General features: G+C 40.5%; 1 protein-coding gene across 5 annotated transcripts in view; it reads left to right on the top strand.

Moving 5' to 3' along the window:
• The window catches only part of eIF2Bbeta (eukaryotic translation initiation factor 2B subunit beta), an 85,457-nt gene extending 70,706 nt beyond the window's left edge, over window positions 1–14,751 (top strand). For 4 of the 5 annotated variants that reach the window (XM_069308330.1, XM_069308329.1, XM_069308327.1 and 1 more), the window contains 7 exons: window positions 2,816–2,902; window positions 3,821–3,917; window positions 8,720–8,904; window positions 9,566–9,722; window positions 10,454–10,648; window positions 12,393–12,571; window positions 14,211–14,751. In XM_069308330.1, coding sequence (XP_069164431.1) covers window positions 3,870–3,917; window positions 8,720–8,904; window positions 9,566–9,722; window positions 10,454–10,648; window positions 12,393–12,571; window positions 14,211–14,283 — 837 coding nt within the window. In that variant the 5' untranslated portion in view covers window positions 2,816–2,902; window positions 3,821–3,869 and the 3' untranslated portion in view covers window positions 14,284–14,751. Of the gene's footprint in view, window positions 1–86; window positions 292–2,815; window positions 2,903–3,820; window positions 3,918–8,719; window positions 8,905–9,565; window positions 9,723–10,453; window positions 10,649–12,392; window positions 12,572–14,210 lie in introns of those variants that run through there. The other variant, XM_045755726.2, reaches the window with a different exon arrangement.
• The last annotated feature ends 2,514 nt before the right edge of the window (window positions 14,752–17,265 follow it).

Raw genomic sequence — 17,265 nt, 5'->3', positions numbered from 1 at the left:
CAGCATGAAACGTGTTCAGACATTCTACTTTAGTCTATTATAAATCTGAGCCATTTTCTATGAAAGTCTCGATCATAATACATATTTATCCGCTGGTATCGCCGAGCAGTTGTTGACATCCGCAGCTGGAGGCTGGTCTTTTGGGGTCTGCTGTGGTCTGGTCTGGTCTGGTCTGGTCTGCACGGATAATAATCAAGAGGTCTTGCTGGGTTGTTCAGTTGGAGGAAATATTAATCTTGTTGTTATGGCGCCCATATCCGAAGAAGCCTTTATTGAAAAGCTTCGATTTGAGTAAGTTCATTCGTGTGAGATACGTCGTGGATGTTTATATCAATCTGGTCATTTGTTCTATTTATAGATTAGAAAATATTTGACAAACGAAAATATGTAAAGATTGTTTAGTTTGCATGATGTGTAGATTATTCTTAGGACCAAACGTATGCTGTTTGAGTTACATGTTCATGAGGTCTAAATTGCTCTATTTAGAATTTTAGATATAGGATTTCGTAACTTTTATAACACTGTAAATTGCTTTTGTTTTTTAAAAATAAATAAAAAACTCAATAATGAATGCTATTTAATATTCATTATACTGTACTGCTAACGAGGCGGCAGCCTGATTCTACGCTTAAATTAATTAAGCTTAGGTCATTAAGTTAGTTATTATTATTATTTATTATTATTATTATTATTAAGTGCTTTGGCCTTCTATGATGGTTTTGGTTTGTATTGTTGCAGCCAGAAAGTCTATTTGGCTTATCAACGTCCTCATTGCCAATGATTGGCCATTCCACAGGATGCAATCCACAGCAATTGACTAATCTCCAAGTAACTATTGACTGCTAGGGTCATAGAGGTATTGGGTGTACACAAAGTACCCATAAGTCTTGCCCTGCCCAGGATTACTTGACTCTGAGCTAATTGTACTAATCATTAAGCTACAGGAAACCAAATTCTATATAATTTGGGATAACCTTACCAGATAGAAGTTACTTTTTTCCCAAAACAGTTTACTAACAGATTTTACAACCTACCTAACCTTTCCCAACCTAACGCAAGGTAATACAATTTAATGATATAAAGGGTTTTGACAATAAGAAAAGTTTTGTCAAAATGCCTGTGTACAGTTTATATTCATTCCAAAGATTATCTAAGTTTAGCCTGGCTTGGGGAGTAGAACTTCCAGAACCCCGTCCAGGTACAATCAGGTACACACACTAATAGTGGAAAATTCTTAAAATAAAAGAATAACACGTTTAATATGAGATGCAGTAGCTGAGGGCCTATGAAGTGTTTATAATAGTACCTTGGTAATGATAAGCATTCCCCGTAAATAATTCCATTAGTGTTTTTTTTTTTTTATTTTTGACAAAGAAAATATGAAGCCAAATGTCTTCCTTCTTTGATCATGTTAAGAAAGCATTTTAGCCTCATCAGGCCTTAGCTAACCCTAACCTTACCTAACCTAATAAAATCTAATCCAACATAATAATGTGCATTAACTAAAAAAAAAAAATGGCACTGACCAAAGTATTTTGTGATAAGGCAACAGTTTGGTCTCCATGAAGAAGTAACGTAATTTTGTATTCCTCTTCTCGTGTAGGCATTGTCAAGTCATAAGTTATAATGTTATTTGTACATGTATTTCATTTTGGGGAATCGGACAATTATATTGGTGATCGACTTGAGAACGGTCCAGGATGGACCAAAACGTTGTCGTCCCTTCACTTTCTAGTGTGTGGTCTGGTCAACAATTATATTGGTGAATTTATTTACACAACAAATAATTACATTGGGCTGTGTGGGTTTCAGGATATATTATCTCATTTCCATCTTATTCCTAACTTAAGGTAGTTAGTTTATCTATGGATAGTTTATCATAAATATACCATATTAGCCTAACTGAAATTTACCTAGAATAACGGGAACAGAAAATATAGAAAACTGTGGCTCTCTGAAAGAGGCAAATGAGGTAAAAAAGTGAATCCTTATTAAAACTAGCTCTGAGCATCAGGGGGCAGGGAGGTAAAACCCTATCCATACCCAGATCACCATGGAGACAGTTTCTAGTGATTGTGGCAATCACTAGAATCGGCAATGGGGAGCCAGTCGGCCGAACGGACAGCACGCTGGACTTGTGATCCTGTGGTCCTGGGTTCGATCCCAGGCGCCGGCGAGAAACAATGGGCAGAGTTTCTTTCACCCTATGCCCCTGTTACCTAGCAGTAAAATAGGGACCTGGGTGTTAGTCAGCTGTCACGGGCTGCTTCCTGGGGGTGGAGGCCTGGTCGACCACCGGGCCGCGGGAACACTAAAAAGCCCCGAAATCATCTCAAGATAACCTCAAGATCACATTGAAAAACATTAGGTATTAAATATAATCAGAAAAGATGAAAGTGAGCTGTAATTTACAGTGGCCAATCACCCTGTAAAAGATGGGTTTACTATCCTTAGGTAAGGTAAAGATTTCATGATTGATTAATGATTGGGATTTTCATTATCATCATCTACAGTAATCGACCATTTTGTGCCCATTTCAAATGGTAGTACCTCGGCAAGATTCATATTTCATTCAAATAGAGCTCGTCAGCTTTTTCCAATTTCCATGCATAATCGTCATTGTGAATCCCATAATCTTTTGGCATGGGAAAGTTTTATCACTTCTTGCTTTATAAATTATCTTAAGTGGTCTTTCCACATGAAAATTCTGGGACAGAAGTTGGGTTGCATTTTAAAGGTTTGTTCAACTCATTTTGTTCATGCTAACTGTGAATTTAAGAACAAAGTAACCTCTAACACACACTTCCTTTTGCAGGAAATTTGAATCTGAACAAGCCAAGGCAGAAGAGAGTCTTGTACTACTAGAACATGTTGTAGCTAATTCGGAATGGCAAACAGGAAGGTAAGTGGTGAAAGCTCTAGCTTATTTCTCACATTTCCAGCCTTAAAACTCATTTTTAAAAGATAGCAGGGCCATATGCCATATGTGATTCAACAAAAAATATAAATAAAAAATGCAAATAATAGCAAACCATAGAATTTGGTTTTAAATATCTTTAATAGGTTTCCCAAGACTCCAACTATTTTTTTTAGAATGTTGAATACATCTACAATAATCATCAAAATCATGATTGGAGCCATGTTAATAGTTAATATTAAAACAGTCTCCGTGGTGTAGTGGTAAGACACTCGCCTGGCGTTCCGCGAGCGCTATGTCATGGGTTCGTATCCTGGCCGGGGAGGATTTACTGGGCGCAATTCCTTAACTGTAGCCTCTGTTTAACGCAACAGTAAAATGTGTACTTGGATGAAAAAACGATTCTTCGCGGCAGGGGATCGTATTCCAGGGACCTGCCCGAAACGCTACGCGTACTAGTGGCTGTACAAGAATGTAACAACTCTTGTATATATCTCAAAAAAAAAAAAAAAAAAAAAAAAAGTTACCATTCAAGCCCTAATGTTTCCGACATTTCATAACATCAAAATACGTGACCATTATTTTCAAGTTTTATTTTAGAAGCACATACATGAAAATATTATATTTGTTGAATTAGCTATTGAGTAAGCTAAGAGATGCACTTTGCAATGGCTCAGATGTGGAGGGGATGGTGATTGATAGTTTTACAAGAATATACAACAGGGAACTACCAAGAGTAGAATAAATGGCAGGAAACATGCATCACGGAGAGCGATGGCGTAGTTGCTGCATATGAGCTTCCACTAGACATAGTTCTCTTATACATTGGACTTGGTTCATATTCATTATGTTTAATAACAGTTTCCAATTTTATCAACGTGTATTATTTCAATTCCCTCCTAGTGAGCTGTTGGACTTGCTTCGCAATGTTGTCACTGCTGTGCGAGTAAAAATGCCTTGGGAAACTACTCCTTGCAACATGGTTCAGCGTGTCATTAAAGTAAGTTTAATACTCTGTTTACAGTGATGTTTATTACCTGTATGTACTTGTGTATTGGCATGTGGTGAAATCCTAGCTACTGCATAATAGCTCTTGATTATATAAGGGGGGTGGACATATGCTATACCATACCAATCTCTCTATTTCTGGAGTTGGGGGATTTCTGCTCCTTTCTGGGGGGAGCCCCGTCGGCTCCCCGGAGCTATCCCAGGCTGATATGCTAATGTCAGACTTTGGCATCAGTCATGTGTATGGAGTTCTTAGGCCTACCGGGGACCACGGCCAGAACCGGGCCCCCTCAGAGAGGCAAGGGGAGCAATGGCCTATAGAAGCCCCCGTGTAGTTGGAAGCATTCTATGTCTGCCATCGACCGGAACAGGCACCCAGAAAGGTAAGCGCCCCAAAACAAACCCCTATTCTGGTTAAAATTGCTACCTAATACCGAACTAGTGGATAGAACTCCCCAACCGAAAACAAGCAAATTAGTGTGACGTCACACACTGCCGCGCCGCTGTCTGCGCAGCTCCCCCCTCCCCGGGAGGGGGAAGGGGGAGCCCCAGACCCCCCGCGCCGGCTACCCACACCTCAGTTCTTGAGGCTGATGCTGTTGGCCTACCTCGACGACTGGTTGGTTTGGGCTCCCAGCCAGTCAGCTTGCTTGCTAGCCAGGGATTTGGTTCTTTCCCAGCTCGCCGGGTTCGGGTTCTTGGTGAACTGGAGGAAGTCCCATCTGGTTCCCTCTCAGGTTCGGACTTGGCTGGGTCTCGTGTGGGACTCTCGGACCGCCTCCTTGTCTCTCCCTCCGGAGTCTCTCCTGCGGCTGCGGTCCCGCCTTCGTCTGTTTCTGGAGGGCCCTCGGGTCACCCGGCGGTTGCTCGAGGGGCTGTGCGGGAGCCTGAACTTCGCGATGGTGGTCTACCCGCCGGGTCGGGTTTGGCTTCGACGGCTGTTCTGGTTCCTTCGGGGTTCCCCCTTCCGCCTCTCTCGCGATCGCAGAGTTCGACCCCCGGGGGACTTGCGTCGGTTGCTGCGTCACCGGCTTCCTCTTTGGGTTTTTCGGGGTTCAGTGCCTTGGCGCCTACCCGAGCCCTCGCTCGATGTGTACACGGATGCGTCGTCTCTCGGCTGGGGTTTTGTGACCAGTGCTCACCAGGCCGGCCAGGGGCGTTGGGATCCGTCCTTCCGTCGAGCTCACAGTACGGTGCGGGAGTTCGCGGCAGTGTGGTTTGCTCTGGGGAGGATTCGGGTGGCCCGCGGATCGACGATTCGGCTCCATTCGGACTGCTCTCCGGTGGTTCATTGCCTGAACCGCGGGGGTTCGATGCGGTCCTTGTCTCTTTGGGGTTGGTCGCTTCGGGTGACTCGTCTGCTGAGTTCTCGGGGTTTGGCTCTCCTGGCGGTTCACGTACGGGGCGTGTCCAACGTCTTGGCCGACGCCCTGTCTCGCTTCGTTCCCCTCTCCACGGAGTGGACGGTCGACGACGAGTCCTTCCGTTGGCTTTGCCAGACGTTCGGGCGCCCCGAGGTGGACCTCTTCGCGTCGGCGTGGTCGCGGCGTCTTCCCGTTTATGCGGCGCCCTTCCCCGATTGCGAGGCCGTCGGGGTCGATGCCTTTCGGCTCGACTGGTCGAGGTGGGGGTTCCTGTACCTCTTTCCCCCAGTTCGGCTGTTGCTCCAGGTCCTGACTCGCTTAGAGACTTACCAGGGGAGAGTTGTCCTTCTGGCCCCTTGGTGGCCGGCCCAGCCTTGGTTTCAGGCGCTGGTTGCTCGGTGTCCGAACCCGAGGGTTTTCCCGCGGCTCCGCCTCTTTCAGCAGATCGGGCCGGTACGTCACGTAGCTGGTTCGATCTTCTCCTCGAGTCTTCGCGTATGGTTTTTTTGACTCGAGTCTATCATCATCTCTATGGTGATCAGGTGGCCTCCTTGTTGGTGTCCCACCTGAGGGCTTCTTCTCGGCGGCAGTATGAAGTTTCCTGGCGGTCCTTCCGTTTCTTTTTGCGTCTTCGTCGTGTTAGCTCCTTGTCTGTTCGGGTGGTCTTGTCCTTCCTCTCGTGGTTGTTTCAGGACCGTCATCTTATGCCTAACACTGTCGCTTCGTATCGTGCGGCGCTGGCGGAGCCGCTTCAGCTTGCTTTCGGTATCGATGTTACGTCTGCGCCGTTTCGCAAGCTGTCTCGTGCATTGTTTCACCTCCGGCCTGCTCATGCGTCGCCTGAGCCGTCCTGGTCTTTGGACAGAGTGCTCGCTTTCCTTTCATCTCCTCGTTTCGTTGTGGCCCCTTCGGTCCAGGATTGTTTTTCCAAGGCACTTTTCTTGTTGGCTTTGGCCTCTGGGGGTCGGGTAGGGGAGCTTCATGCTCTCCTCCGGCGCAGGGGTTTCTGCTCTTTTGGTCGTGGTGATAGTTTTGTTCGTTTGCAGCCGTCTCCTTCTTTTCTGGCGAAGAATGAGACTGCTGCGTTCCGGAGGGGTCCATGGGTGGTTGATGCTTGGTTGGTCAGGCCGGGGGTGCATCATGTTTTGTGTCCGGTTGCGGCGCTTCGCCGTTATTTGCGCGCCACAGCTTCTGTGTCCGGGGACGCGCTGTGGGTTGATCCGGTTTCCCTTCTTCCCTGTTCGCGGGTTCGGGTCTCTCAGGTCGTCCGCAGGGTTATTAGGTCTAGCCAGCCTGCGGTCTATCCCCGTGCCCATGACGTTCGTAAGTTCGCGGCTCTTGCTGCCGTCTTTGGGAATATGTCTTGGTCTGATATTCGGGCGCGGGGATTTTGGCGGTCGAACAGGGTCCTGGCTGCTCGTTACCTTGTGAATGTCCCTGGCCCTCGTCGGGCCTGTGTTGCTTTGGGTCGGCGGTTGCAGCCAGTTGTCTCGGCTTCGAGTTGAGGGGTGAGCGACGACCGCCTCCCGGGTAAGTCCCTCTTTTTCTGTCTGTGGGTAGTTAGCTCCGGGGAGCCGACGGGGCTCCCCCCAGAAAACCAGCGTTGAATGTAATGAAACGCCATTTTCTGGGTGAGTCCCGGAGGCTCCCCGGCATCCCTCCCTCCCTCCGGTCGGCGGTTTTTCGCGTTTTTGACATCCAGCCTCAAGAACTGAGGTGTGGGTAGCCGGCGCGGGGGGTCTGGGGCTCCCCCTTCCCCCTCCCGGGGAGGGGGGAGCTGCGCAGACAGCGGCGCGGCAGTGTGTGACGTCACACTAATTTGCTTGTTTTCGGTTGGGGAGTTCTATCCACTAGTTCGGTATTAGGTAGCAATTTTAACCAGAATAGGGGTTTGTTTTGGGGCGCTTACCTTTCTGGGTGCCTGTTCCGGTCGATGGCAGACATAGAATGCTTCCAACTACACGGGGGCTTCTATAGGCCATTGCTCCCCTTGCCTCTCTGAGGGGGCCCGGTTCTGGCCGTGGTCCCCGGTAGGCCTAAGAACTCCATACACATGACTGATGCCAAAGTCTGACATTAGCATATCAGCCTGGGATAGCTCCGGGGAGCCTCCGGGACTCACCCAGAAAATGGCGTTTCATTACATTCAACGCTGGTTTTTTACTCATCCTTTGGTAGTCTAGCTCGAATGAATACCAAGTAGGTTTTACAATGTCTTTGACCCCTTGCAGACAGATTTTTTGGGGGGAAGGGTTCCTATGGTGGCTCCCTGTTGCAAGCTACCTGGATAGCTCCACCAAATTCAAGCCTTACAAGAATGTAAAAACTCTTGTATATATATAAATAAAATAAAAAAATGTGAAAAACAAATATGTATGACAGAATTGAAGATGACATACAATGATTTTCTAATTGTAGTATTTATATAATTATTCAAATATCTAACATTTCTCATAACAGCATTTATAGTGGTACAACAATTGACTCTCATGCTATGGCATTCTGTTGCCAAATATAAATACTGTATGCACCAAAAGGGTTTAAGTATTGTTAGATACATTAAGTCTCGAGGTTCAAATAATTGTTGGATATAAGCTGAAATAATATTTTATTAAGTATTAAGTATTGTTAGATACATTAAGTCTCGAGGTTCAAATAATTGTTGGATATAAGCTGAAATAATATTTTATTAAGTATTAAGTATTGTTAGATACATTAAGTCTCGAGGTTCAAATAATTGTTGGATATAAGCTGAAATAATATTTTATTAGTGGACACTAGCAGCCTTCTGACATGTTTGTCGGGAAGGTTTTGCCATATAATATAGCAGTATTGATGAGTAATTTTTCCAATGTAGGATAATGCTACTTGTAATACACAAGTTATTGATGTTTTTGACTGCAAAATGATAACATTTCTATTAAAATTGAAGCAAAAATTAGCCAGGACACTTTACATCATCCAGTGTATTATAATACCAACATTTTCTACACAGCACTGTACTAGTACATCTGTCATTAAAGAAGGCATATAATATTGAAAAGATTTACTTGTGTATTTGAAAGACTTAAATTTTCTTCTGCCTACTTTGCCATCTTTAATACTGTAATGTCACCATAAATTATATATATTATGTTACACCTAATCCGCAAGATAGGACACTGTTCAAATTGTAAGCCGTTAAGGGAATCTTATTTTTCTTCCCTTAAACTGTTTCATACAAGAGAGAACACTAAAGAATTACTTATACTAAAATTTGTATTACAGTATTAAATTTGCTATTTTTTTCATTCTTTTTAATTAATGTTTCATGGATAAGTGATAATATATCTTTTAGTATCATTATTGTGAGTTTCATGCACAAAAAAAGAATAAATTATCATTTAGTATCTAATTGTAGATCAGTAAATTATCAATTATTTCCTCCTAGATAGTGATTGATGAGTACAACGCTTGTCGAGAAGTCAGCGAAGGAGGAGGGTATCAGAGCCTCAAACAGATGATGTTTGTTGACCCAGCCAGTGGAGATCTTCCCGAGTGCACTGAAACCATACCGGAACTCAGAAACAGAATTCTCGAAGTTCTCGCCGAGCACAAAGCAGAAATTGAACAGAGGTATAATATGTGTTACCGATAAATCTGTTGATGATAACCTATCTGTAATACAGTATTTGTTTATACCACGTTAGTGACTCTCGGGACCACTTGCAATGCAATCTTTATAAAGCTCTTCCACCGTATCTTTCTGCTGCTCACGCATGAAGATTTTTTTCTACCCATTTCTGTATCAATGTTTTAGGCTCTTTTTCTTAATTCTTTTGTGAATAGTTATTTTCTGCATTATTCACATGTGTTGATTATTATCCTTTCATTCCTTTTCACTCAATATTCTGATGACACATTCAGCTAAATTATTTGCATATCTAATTTGCTCTTTTCATGTGTTCTGTCTGGAAATTACTCAACTCGGTATATAACAATAATAATGTCCAGGCCAATTATTGTTCACTTAATTTTTGGTCACAGACTGGTCTCATCGTTTGTATTATAAAATGGAGATAATTTTTGTTTTTGTTTTTTCCATTTTGACTTTCAGTGTGGGTAGGGCAGGGAAATGGTGTTGTAGTCAATGGGTGAAGAAAGTAGTGTGTCATGCATTTTAATACCTTTCTGAAGAGTTAAGTTTTGTGTGGATTTGTTCTCTGTATGTATGGTATACAGTAAACACAAATTTGATTAAAATACATGAAGAAAGTAATTTAGCTTTAATTTGCAGCCAGGAATTAATTGCAGTCCAGGGAGAGAGCAAGATCCATAATGACGAAGTGATTATGACGTGCGGCATGTGTCCAATGGTTCTGGCTTTCCTCACTAAAGCTGCTAAACGAAGAAAATTCCATGTTATCGTCGCTGAATGTGCTCCAAAGTACGATGTGAGTTGAGCAAGTCCTTATCACTAAATTATAGTTATTGTATACTATTATTATTATTACTTAAATTTTATTCTGTTTATTGTTTACTGTATTGTACTGTATAAGTCTTTAAATGCTCGTAATGTTTAAGTCATTTGAGGTAGCGTTGGGTGGTCCTCTCCAGGCATCATATATTGCTGGTACTTCAGCGTGGTTACATGGGAAGAATTAAGTTTTAGATATTAGCTTTTTCAATGCCAGCTCCCAGTTATGTCAAGAAAAATGTATGTTTATTACGTCAAACAAATTACTTAAGTTTTGTTTTCTTACTGTTAGTCAACACTACTCTTGCAGAAGAAGAATCATCCTGTGAGAATTTAGCTTAGAACCATTTGGTTGTTAGCTGACTACTCTTATTATACTAGTGGTCATGTTCTGTCTTATGTTCCTCACATTTTGCAAGTGTTCAACTCCAGTGTGTTCCTTCATTACAAGAGAAAGAGAAGACAGACAGACAGAAAGAGAGAGAGAGGGAGAAGACAGACAGTGACAGAGAGAGAGAAGACAGACAGTGGCAGAGAGAAAAAAAAAAGAGTCAGACTTACTGACTGACAGAAAATTTCTTGAATACAATGTACAAGATCCCTTCTTTTACTTGGCATTACTGTTGTGATATGCATGATCCCCTTGCTATTCTTAATGTATAATACATGATTGTACAAAGTAGCATTAACTTCTATTCTCCATTTTAGGGTCATCAAATGGCAAAATCTTTGTGTTCCGCTAATATTCAGACAACCTTGATACAAGATTGTGCAGTGTTTCCCATGATGTCTCGTGTTAATAAGGTTATCATTGGTACTCAAACTGTCTTGAGTAATGGTGGCATCAAGACTTTTGTTGGTGCCGCCCCTTTGGCCTCGGCAGCAAAGTTTTACTCAGTTCCAGTAAGTAATATAATTTTGTCTCTTTTTATTATTGGAAGGGAAGCGAAGGGAAGGGAACTATCTGGAGAAAGTGCCAAGCCATTAGACTGTAGAGCACTTGGAAGGGATCAGGATGAGGATTTGGGATGGGAAGGGTGAAAGGAATGGTGCCCAAGCACTTGGACGATCGGGGATTGAACAGCGACCTGCATGAAGCGAGACCATCATTCTACCGTCTAGCACAAGTGTTTTTTTTTTATTATTATTATTATAATTGGAGATAATGTATAAATACCTGTCCATAGTACTGTATTTATAATATATGTATCTATATGGCAGTGTCCAACTTGTATGAGATGGGGAGGAAACAGCCTGGAGGAAAAATGAAGAAAAAGAATAGTGTATGGTGAATACAAATGTTGATAAGAAAGAGTAATATATGGCTATTGGTGCCCTTAGTGGAAAGAAATTATGATAAGATGGATTCCCAGCCAATCTTAAACCCCCTCAACTCCCTGTTATGAGTGTTATTTTTAAGGTTTATACAAATATTAAATCCTGATTTTGAGGGTCATGCTATATTATATTTGGGATACAAGTCACATTGTACACAAGACGATTCGCCAATGGATTTGGAAACCTACCTAGCTCAACCTAACTTAATACAACCCAACCCAACCTAACCCAACCTAACCTAACCAAACCTAACCAAACCCAACCTAACCCAACCCAACTTAACCCAACCCAACTTAACCTAACCCAACCCAACCTAACTGAGCAAAATAAAGTCTAACCTTAGGTAATACATCCTAGCATAGCAACATACACAGTTTTAATAAACGTAAAATGAGCTTCGTCGAATCGTCTCGGGTCTGAAACGACCATACAGCTTATTTATTTATTTATTTATTTATTTATATACAGTATATATACAAGAGTTCTTACATTCTTGTACAGCCACTAGCATGCATAGCATTTTAGGCATGTTCTTAATCCTAATTTTCACACACACATCCCCAGGAAGCATCCCATAGCAGCTGTCTAACTCACAGGTACATATTTACTGCTAGACAACATGGGTATCAGGGTGAAAGAAACTGCCCATTTGTTTCCGCCTTCTGCCAGGGATCGAACCCAGAACCTTAAGATTACGAACCCTGAGCACTTTCCACTCAGCCGTCAGGCCCCTGTATTTGTGTACAGTATTTGTATGTGTAGTGAAGGAAAGGTGTAGAATATTTAGATATTAGTGCACATGTCAGTTACTATCACCTTCCTCAGGACTTCCTCCTACAACAGTTGTCTGACTCCTCGGTACCCATTTACTGCTAGGTGAGCAGAAGCATCAAGTGAAACATTTTAGCCCAACCATTACTGTTATCTTTGGGGGATTGCATCCAACATTCTTGATTACAAGCCAAACATAAACCATTATGATACAGGACCCACATATATGGCTGTAAGGAGAGAAACAAATATCTTCATGTCCCTGGGTAAAAAAATAAGTCGGTTCCAGTTATTATAAGGATAAAAATGCCAAGAGGAGACTATCGGCTAGATAGCTACTGTAATAGGATATTGTGTATTGGTATTATATATATTAAAATAGATTTTGCCTTGAATAATATGTGTGGAGATGAAATATATTTTTATAAATTGTTTTAAATTATTTAATTTATCAGTAATATATACTGTATATCACTTTAGACTGAGAACTCTGTTCATTGTTATGCAACTTAATTCATTTGTTGTTCCATTTTGTCAGTTGTATGTTTGCACTCCAACATACAAATTCAGTCTGGAGAGCAGCGAGGAAGTGAATCACTGCGGCAGTAGGAATGTTGTTGTTCCCCCCAACTCGGACATCCCTTCATCGGTTAATGTTATGGTGGCCAAGTTTGACTATGTCCCTCCAGAAAATGTTACAAGCTTCATTACTAACAAGTAAGTATTATTTGTTTATTGTTAGATATAAAGTATTGCATTGATGAGCAGGTACCATTAATACTCAAGGGGTTGAAAGTTTAAAACATTAATTTATTGAACACTTTAGATGGACAATCCCTAACTATGTTTCCCCTAACAGATGCAAATTGAATTGAATGAACTGATGTGCCAAGTACAAAGTCTGTACTTACTTGCCAGTGCTTTACACTTGACTTGAGGTATTCTGTTTGTTCCCTCAGTGAGGTGCTCTTGTTTCAATACTCAGTGAAACTTGTTCCTCATTCAGAGCTTTCCTCATCCTATGCTAAGTCTGATGCTCATTCAGCATAAGGGGGCAGGATTGCCAGGTGACCTGGGCTTCCATCTGCTGGGAGTCAGGCACATTACAATTGGATATTCCTTCCATCGTAATACTGTACTGCAATTGTTTACCTAGAAGTGCCTGATTTCCTTCAAGCTGTTATTTTTGTTGAGCCTATCCATTCTTGCGGGTCTTTCCTCAGTTTTGGGTTGATCTCTGATCCCCCATGGTCTCCTCACCTCATCGAGTGAGCTAGATTCTGATCCTAGCTTCCGGTAGGTGACAGATGAGTCTCAAAGACCAGGTGTCTTCCTGACGCTCTGGGAGTTTCTTGAGTCCAACCAGAAAAGTGGGTTTCATTATGGTCAACACCTGAAAATTCAAGTAAAAATTTTTTAACAATTTGCCTTTCAAATTTACACAAAGTTTTGTATTAACCAGGGAGTTCTCTGTATGTTTGTGCAGTAAGAAAATAAAAGATGGCATTTTGAGAGAGAAATGACAAAAGGCACAATGATATGATGAAAGATGAAGTACAAGGATATTAGTAATGGTCATTAGTATCGATGATTTTTTTGGAGGGGACTTGCCAGATAATTTACTGCCTTGGTTATTGTTCTGTGATTCAGTTACCCATAGATCCAACCCAATTTAATTAATTATCAAAAGAAAGGTCCTGCCAAAGGTATTCATCAGAATAAAATGCTTACTATAAAAGATTGCATAATTAAAAACTAAAAGTGAGACATTAGCTCATTTATTTGACAGCCAATTAAGTTCCCACATATCATAACAGCTTGAGTTTAGGAATGTCTACACAACACAATGATTTCATTGTGTAGTGTGGTGAGCGTTTGCCTCCTGCTCCTCATGAAAGCTTACTTTCTACATTCAACTTTATTTTTAAATTATATAAATAATTAGGGTTTTGTGCTGGAATTACTTAAACATGATATTGATGTGCATGATAGAAGAAATTGATTGTTGAAAAATATTTATTCTGTGCTAATTTAAATTTATCATTGTTAGGCATTTAATTCTGTCCTCTGACGCCTTTAAAAGAATTTAGGGAAATTTTGCACCAATTGGCTGTTTGTGGTGAGCAGCAACCTGAAGTGCACCTACTGGGTGATGTAGCTTATACTAATGGCACACTGAAACTACATTATAATATAAAAACTTTGCTGCATGTTTTGTTTTGATACACTGCATTATAATATAAAAACTTATATTATGTAGCTAAAAACTTAGCTACATGTTTTGTTTTGATATGATTGTCTAGTTAGTCTTGTATCTACAGATTTATGCTTAGTAATATCATTTCTTTTTTTACAGCCGTGGCATTGCACCATCTTACGTATACCGCCAGCTGAGTGAACTTTACCACCCAACATCCTATGACCTTTGAAATTAAAAGTAAACTCTACCCTTGAGTTTTCCCCACACTAATATTGAATGTAAACTGAATTAAATCCGAGCAGAAAAATTGGTAATGTTATGCAGAAACATTGTCATTTATCATTAGCTATGCTTATTGGCCTTATCTGTTGCCACTTAGAACTGTGTATTTTCTGTGCAGTTATCTATAAAAATGCAGATCTTGTCTTCACTTTGGTTCATCCGTCTGTGGCTGTGGTCTGTCTTTTGCTTGAATTTGAACACTAAATATTTTGTTTACATTTGTGTGGGCAACTTGGTTTGTAAAAAGACATCAACACGTCTTGTGCTATTGAGGCATTACCTGAATATTTTTATTCTTATTTTATGACAATTTAACCAGTTTTATTGCTCATTTATTAGTTTCTCAAACAGATTTGCTTCTAAGCACAAACAACATTGTCTCTTTTACAGATTTAAATAATAAACATGAAAGGGTTTTGTTAGTTTTTCTCCACAAATTTGCAAACTAAACTTTTCATAAAGAACCTTTGTCGAAACGGTAGAAATTAATTTGGAAAATAAAATCATGCATCACCAGCAACATTTCATAAATTTTAGGCCTTAAACTCATCTTGTATGCAGTCATTTAACATTTTCGCAGTCCAGGGGCAAGATTCACAAAACAGTTACGCAAGTACTTTTGAACGTGTACATCTTTCCTCAATCTTTGAAAGCTTTGGTTACATTTATTAAACACTTTACAAGCATGAAAACTTCCTAATCAAATGTTGTTATTGTTATAAACAGCCTCCTAGTACTTCGGAACTTATTAACTGTTTAATAATTGTAAACAAAGCCACCAAAGATTGAGGAAAGATGTTCATGTTTGTAAGTACTTGCGTAACTGCTTCATGAATCTGGCCCCAGCCTCTCTGCTCGTTCCTAACTGTAAACGTTCTGGGCTTCCCAGGCTGCTGAGAGATGCAAAAAATGTTTACAATCATTTTACGTTTTCCAACTTATTTGTTCAGTTATAATTAAAAATCTAGTGCCAAAATGTTTGCAATTGAATTTTTTAGATTAATGTTGTAAAAACAGAAATGTATTATAATAGATTATGCACAATAGAGATGGATGGATATATGAATATAGCAGTTGGATAACACAAAAGGGTTAAACTCATGGGAATGAATTCCTTCCGCAGATATTTCATATTCCTGATGGTTTTGTATCATAATTTCAATAACCTGGGTAAATGGTTATGCTCTATTGTACTGCTAAGTCTCTCTACAATACATTCATAACTCATGACACAATGGTGATGGTCTTTGATTGTGTGCCTACCATTCATGTTATATTTGGGCATACTTAGGGCTGGATTCTTACTTCCCCTACAAGAAAGTACAAAAATGTAAGAGGAGCTGTGATATTACTTTAGGAGGGTATTGAAGAAACTTCAAATGGCTTCAAATCGGGAGAAAATTAATTAAATCCCACTATGTACAAGTCCAAATTAAAAATAATGATGAACACAATACCTAATGTAAAGTTAATGCTAAATATCCATAATTATTACAGATATATAAAGTTTATAACACTTCTTAGAATCAATGAATAACCAACATTATTTTAAAAGAAAGTGTTGAAACGTGTGCATCATTTTATATTTTTAACACAGGTTAGAAGCCAAAATACAGAACGTGGGGAACAATTATCACTCGCACAGTATTACACCTCTGGACAAGCACAGCAACAAGCTTGACACTAGGAAGAAAATACATGATTTTCACCATAGTGTTGGATGCATACTGTTGACTGAAGGGGTTTAATACATATTACTAACTACTTTCGTGTGTGATTCATACTGCTGACCTGGCAAACCAAATTAATTAGTATTTATTATTATTTATATGCTTCAACACAAATAATGTTAAGTGTAAATAGATCACAATAATTGTAACTTGCTCAGTTAATGAATTCTTATGTCATGTTGTTAATTGAAAATCTACGCTTTTTACCAATTTACAAAAAACTATTTAATGAAAAATTTTCTTAGACACAGGTTCAGTGTCTGAGCTCCATGTGAGAGATCAGACCTTCCACCACTACCCATGCCTGAGATCAGTGTGAGGTGCATTATAAACTAATCAAATAATAGAAAACAAATATAGCTTGCTTTTCTTAAAGATTTGGGGATCGAGTCACTGAACCCAGTTTGTGACTAATCCTACTACCTCTATCCACTTCATTGTTATTGGTCCATAATATACTAATTAAACAACAGGGTAGTGGAGACGCACTTTATTCACATGCTTTAGATACGATAAACTCTCATAAGTCAAACCTGGCCTCGGGCCGGGCTTGGGGAGTAGAAGAACTCCCAGAACCCCATCAACCAGGTAATCAACCAGATAAGGCACAAGATTAGGAAGTCCCTGCATTAATGACTGATAGCCAAAAGTTGGACCCTCAAGCCAGAGCTCGTTCTCCACCATCAAATAGATAAGAATTTACCTGACTTGCATCACCTCTACCTCTATTTACCCCCCTATCTATACCAATCTTATTATCGACAAGCGTGCGTTGGGTTCACCTGGAAAGGCTAACTGTTGACTGTAGTGTAGCCTTTTGTCTTATGTTTACCTTGAATCTAAAGTCATTAGCCTGGTGGCTGCTGATAACAGACTTGATACTATTCACCTTCCTATATCCATACTTGATCTATTTCCCATCTATGCTAATATGGAAGTGGATCAAGAGCTCCCTCAAGTTCCAATCATTCCTTCCTCACACATCAAATACTGTCAGCGTGCCTTATACTTTATTATTATAATAATTTAAAAAAAATATTACATTGGACACTAATTTTTATTTTGTAGAGTAGCTTATTATATGCACAGCATTTTGAGTCTGTGGTTACTGCGCTATGTGTAGCCTATGGTTACTATAGGCTATGTGTAGCCTATGTGTGTATACAAGCTTGATCATTGCCCACACCTAGAGAGATCTA

The sequence above is a fragment of the Procambarus clarkii genome, chromosome 62 (assembly GCF_040958095.1).
Source record: "Procambarus clarkii isolate CNS0578487 chromosome 62, FALCON_Pclarkii_2.0, whole genome shotgun sequence".
NCBI classification, from domain to species: Eukaryota; Metazoa; Arthropoda; class Malacostraca; order Decapoda; family Cambaridae; genus Procambarus; species Procambarus clarkii.
The sequence above is the reverse complement of the archived record's forward strand: the minus strand, read 5'-3'. Positions and strand labels throughout refer to the sequence as shown.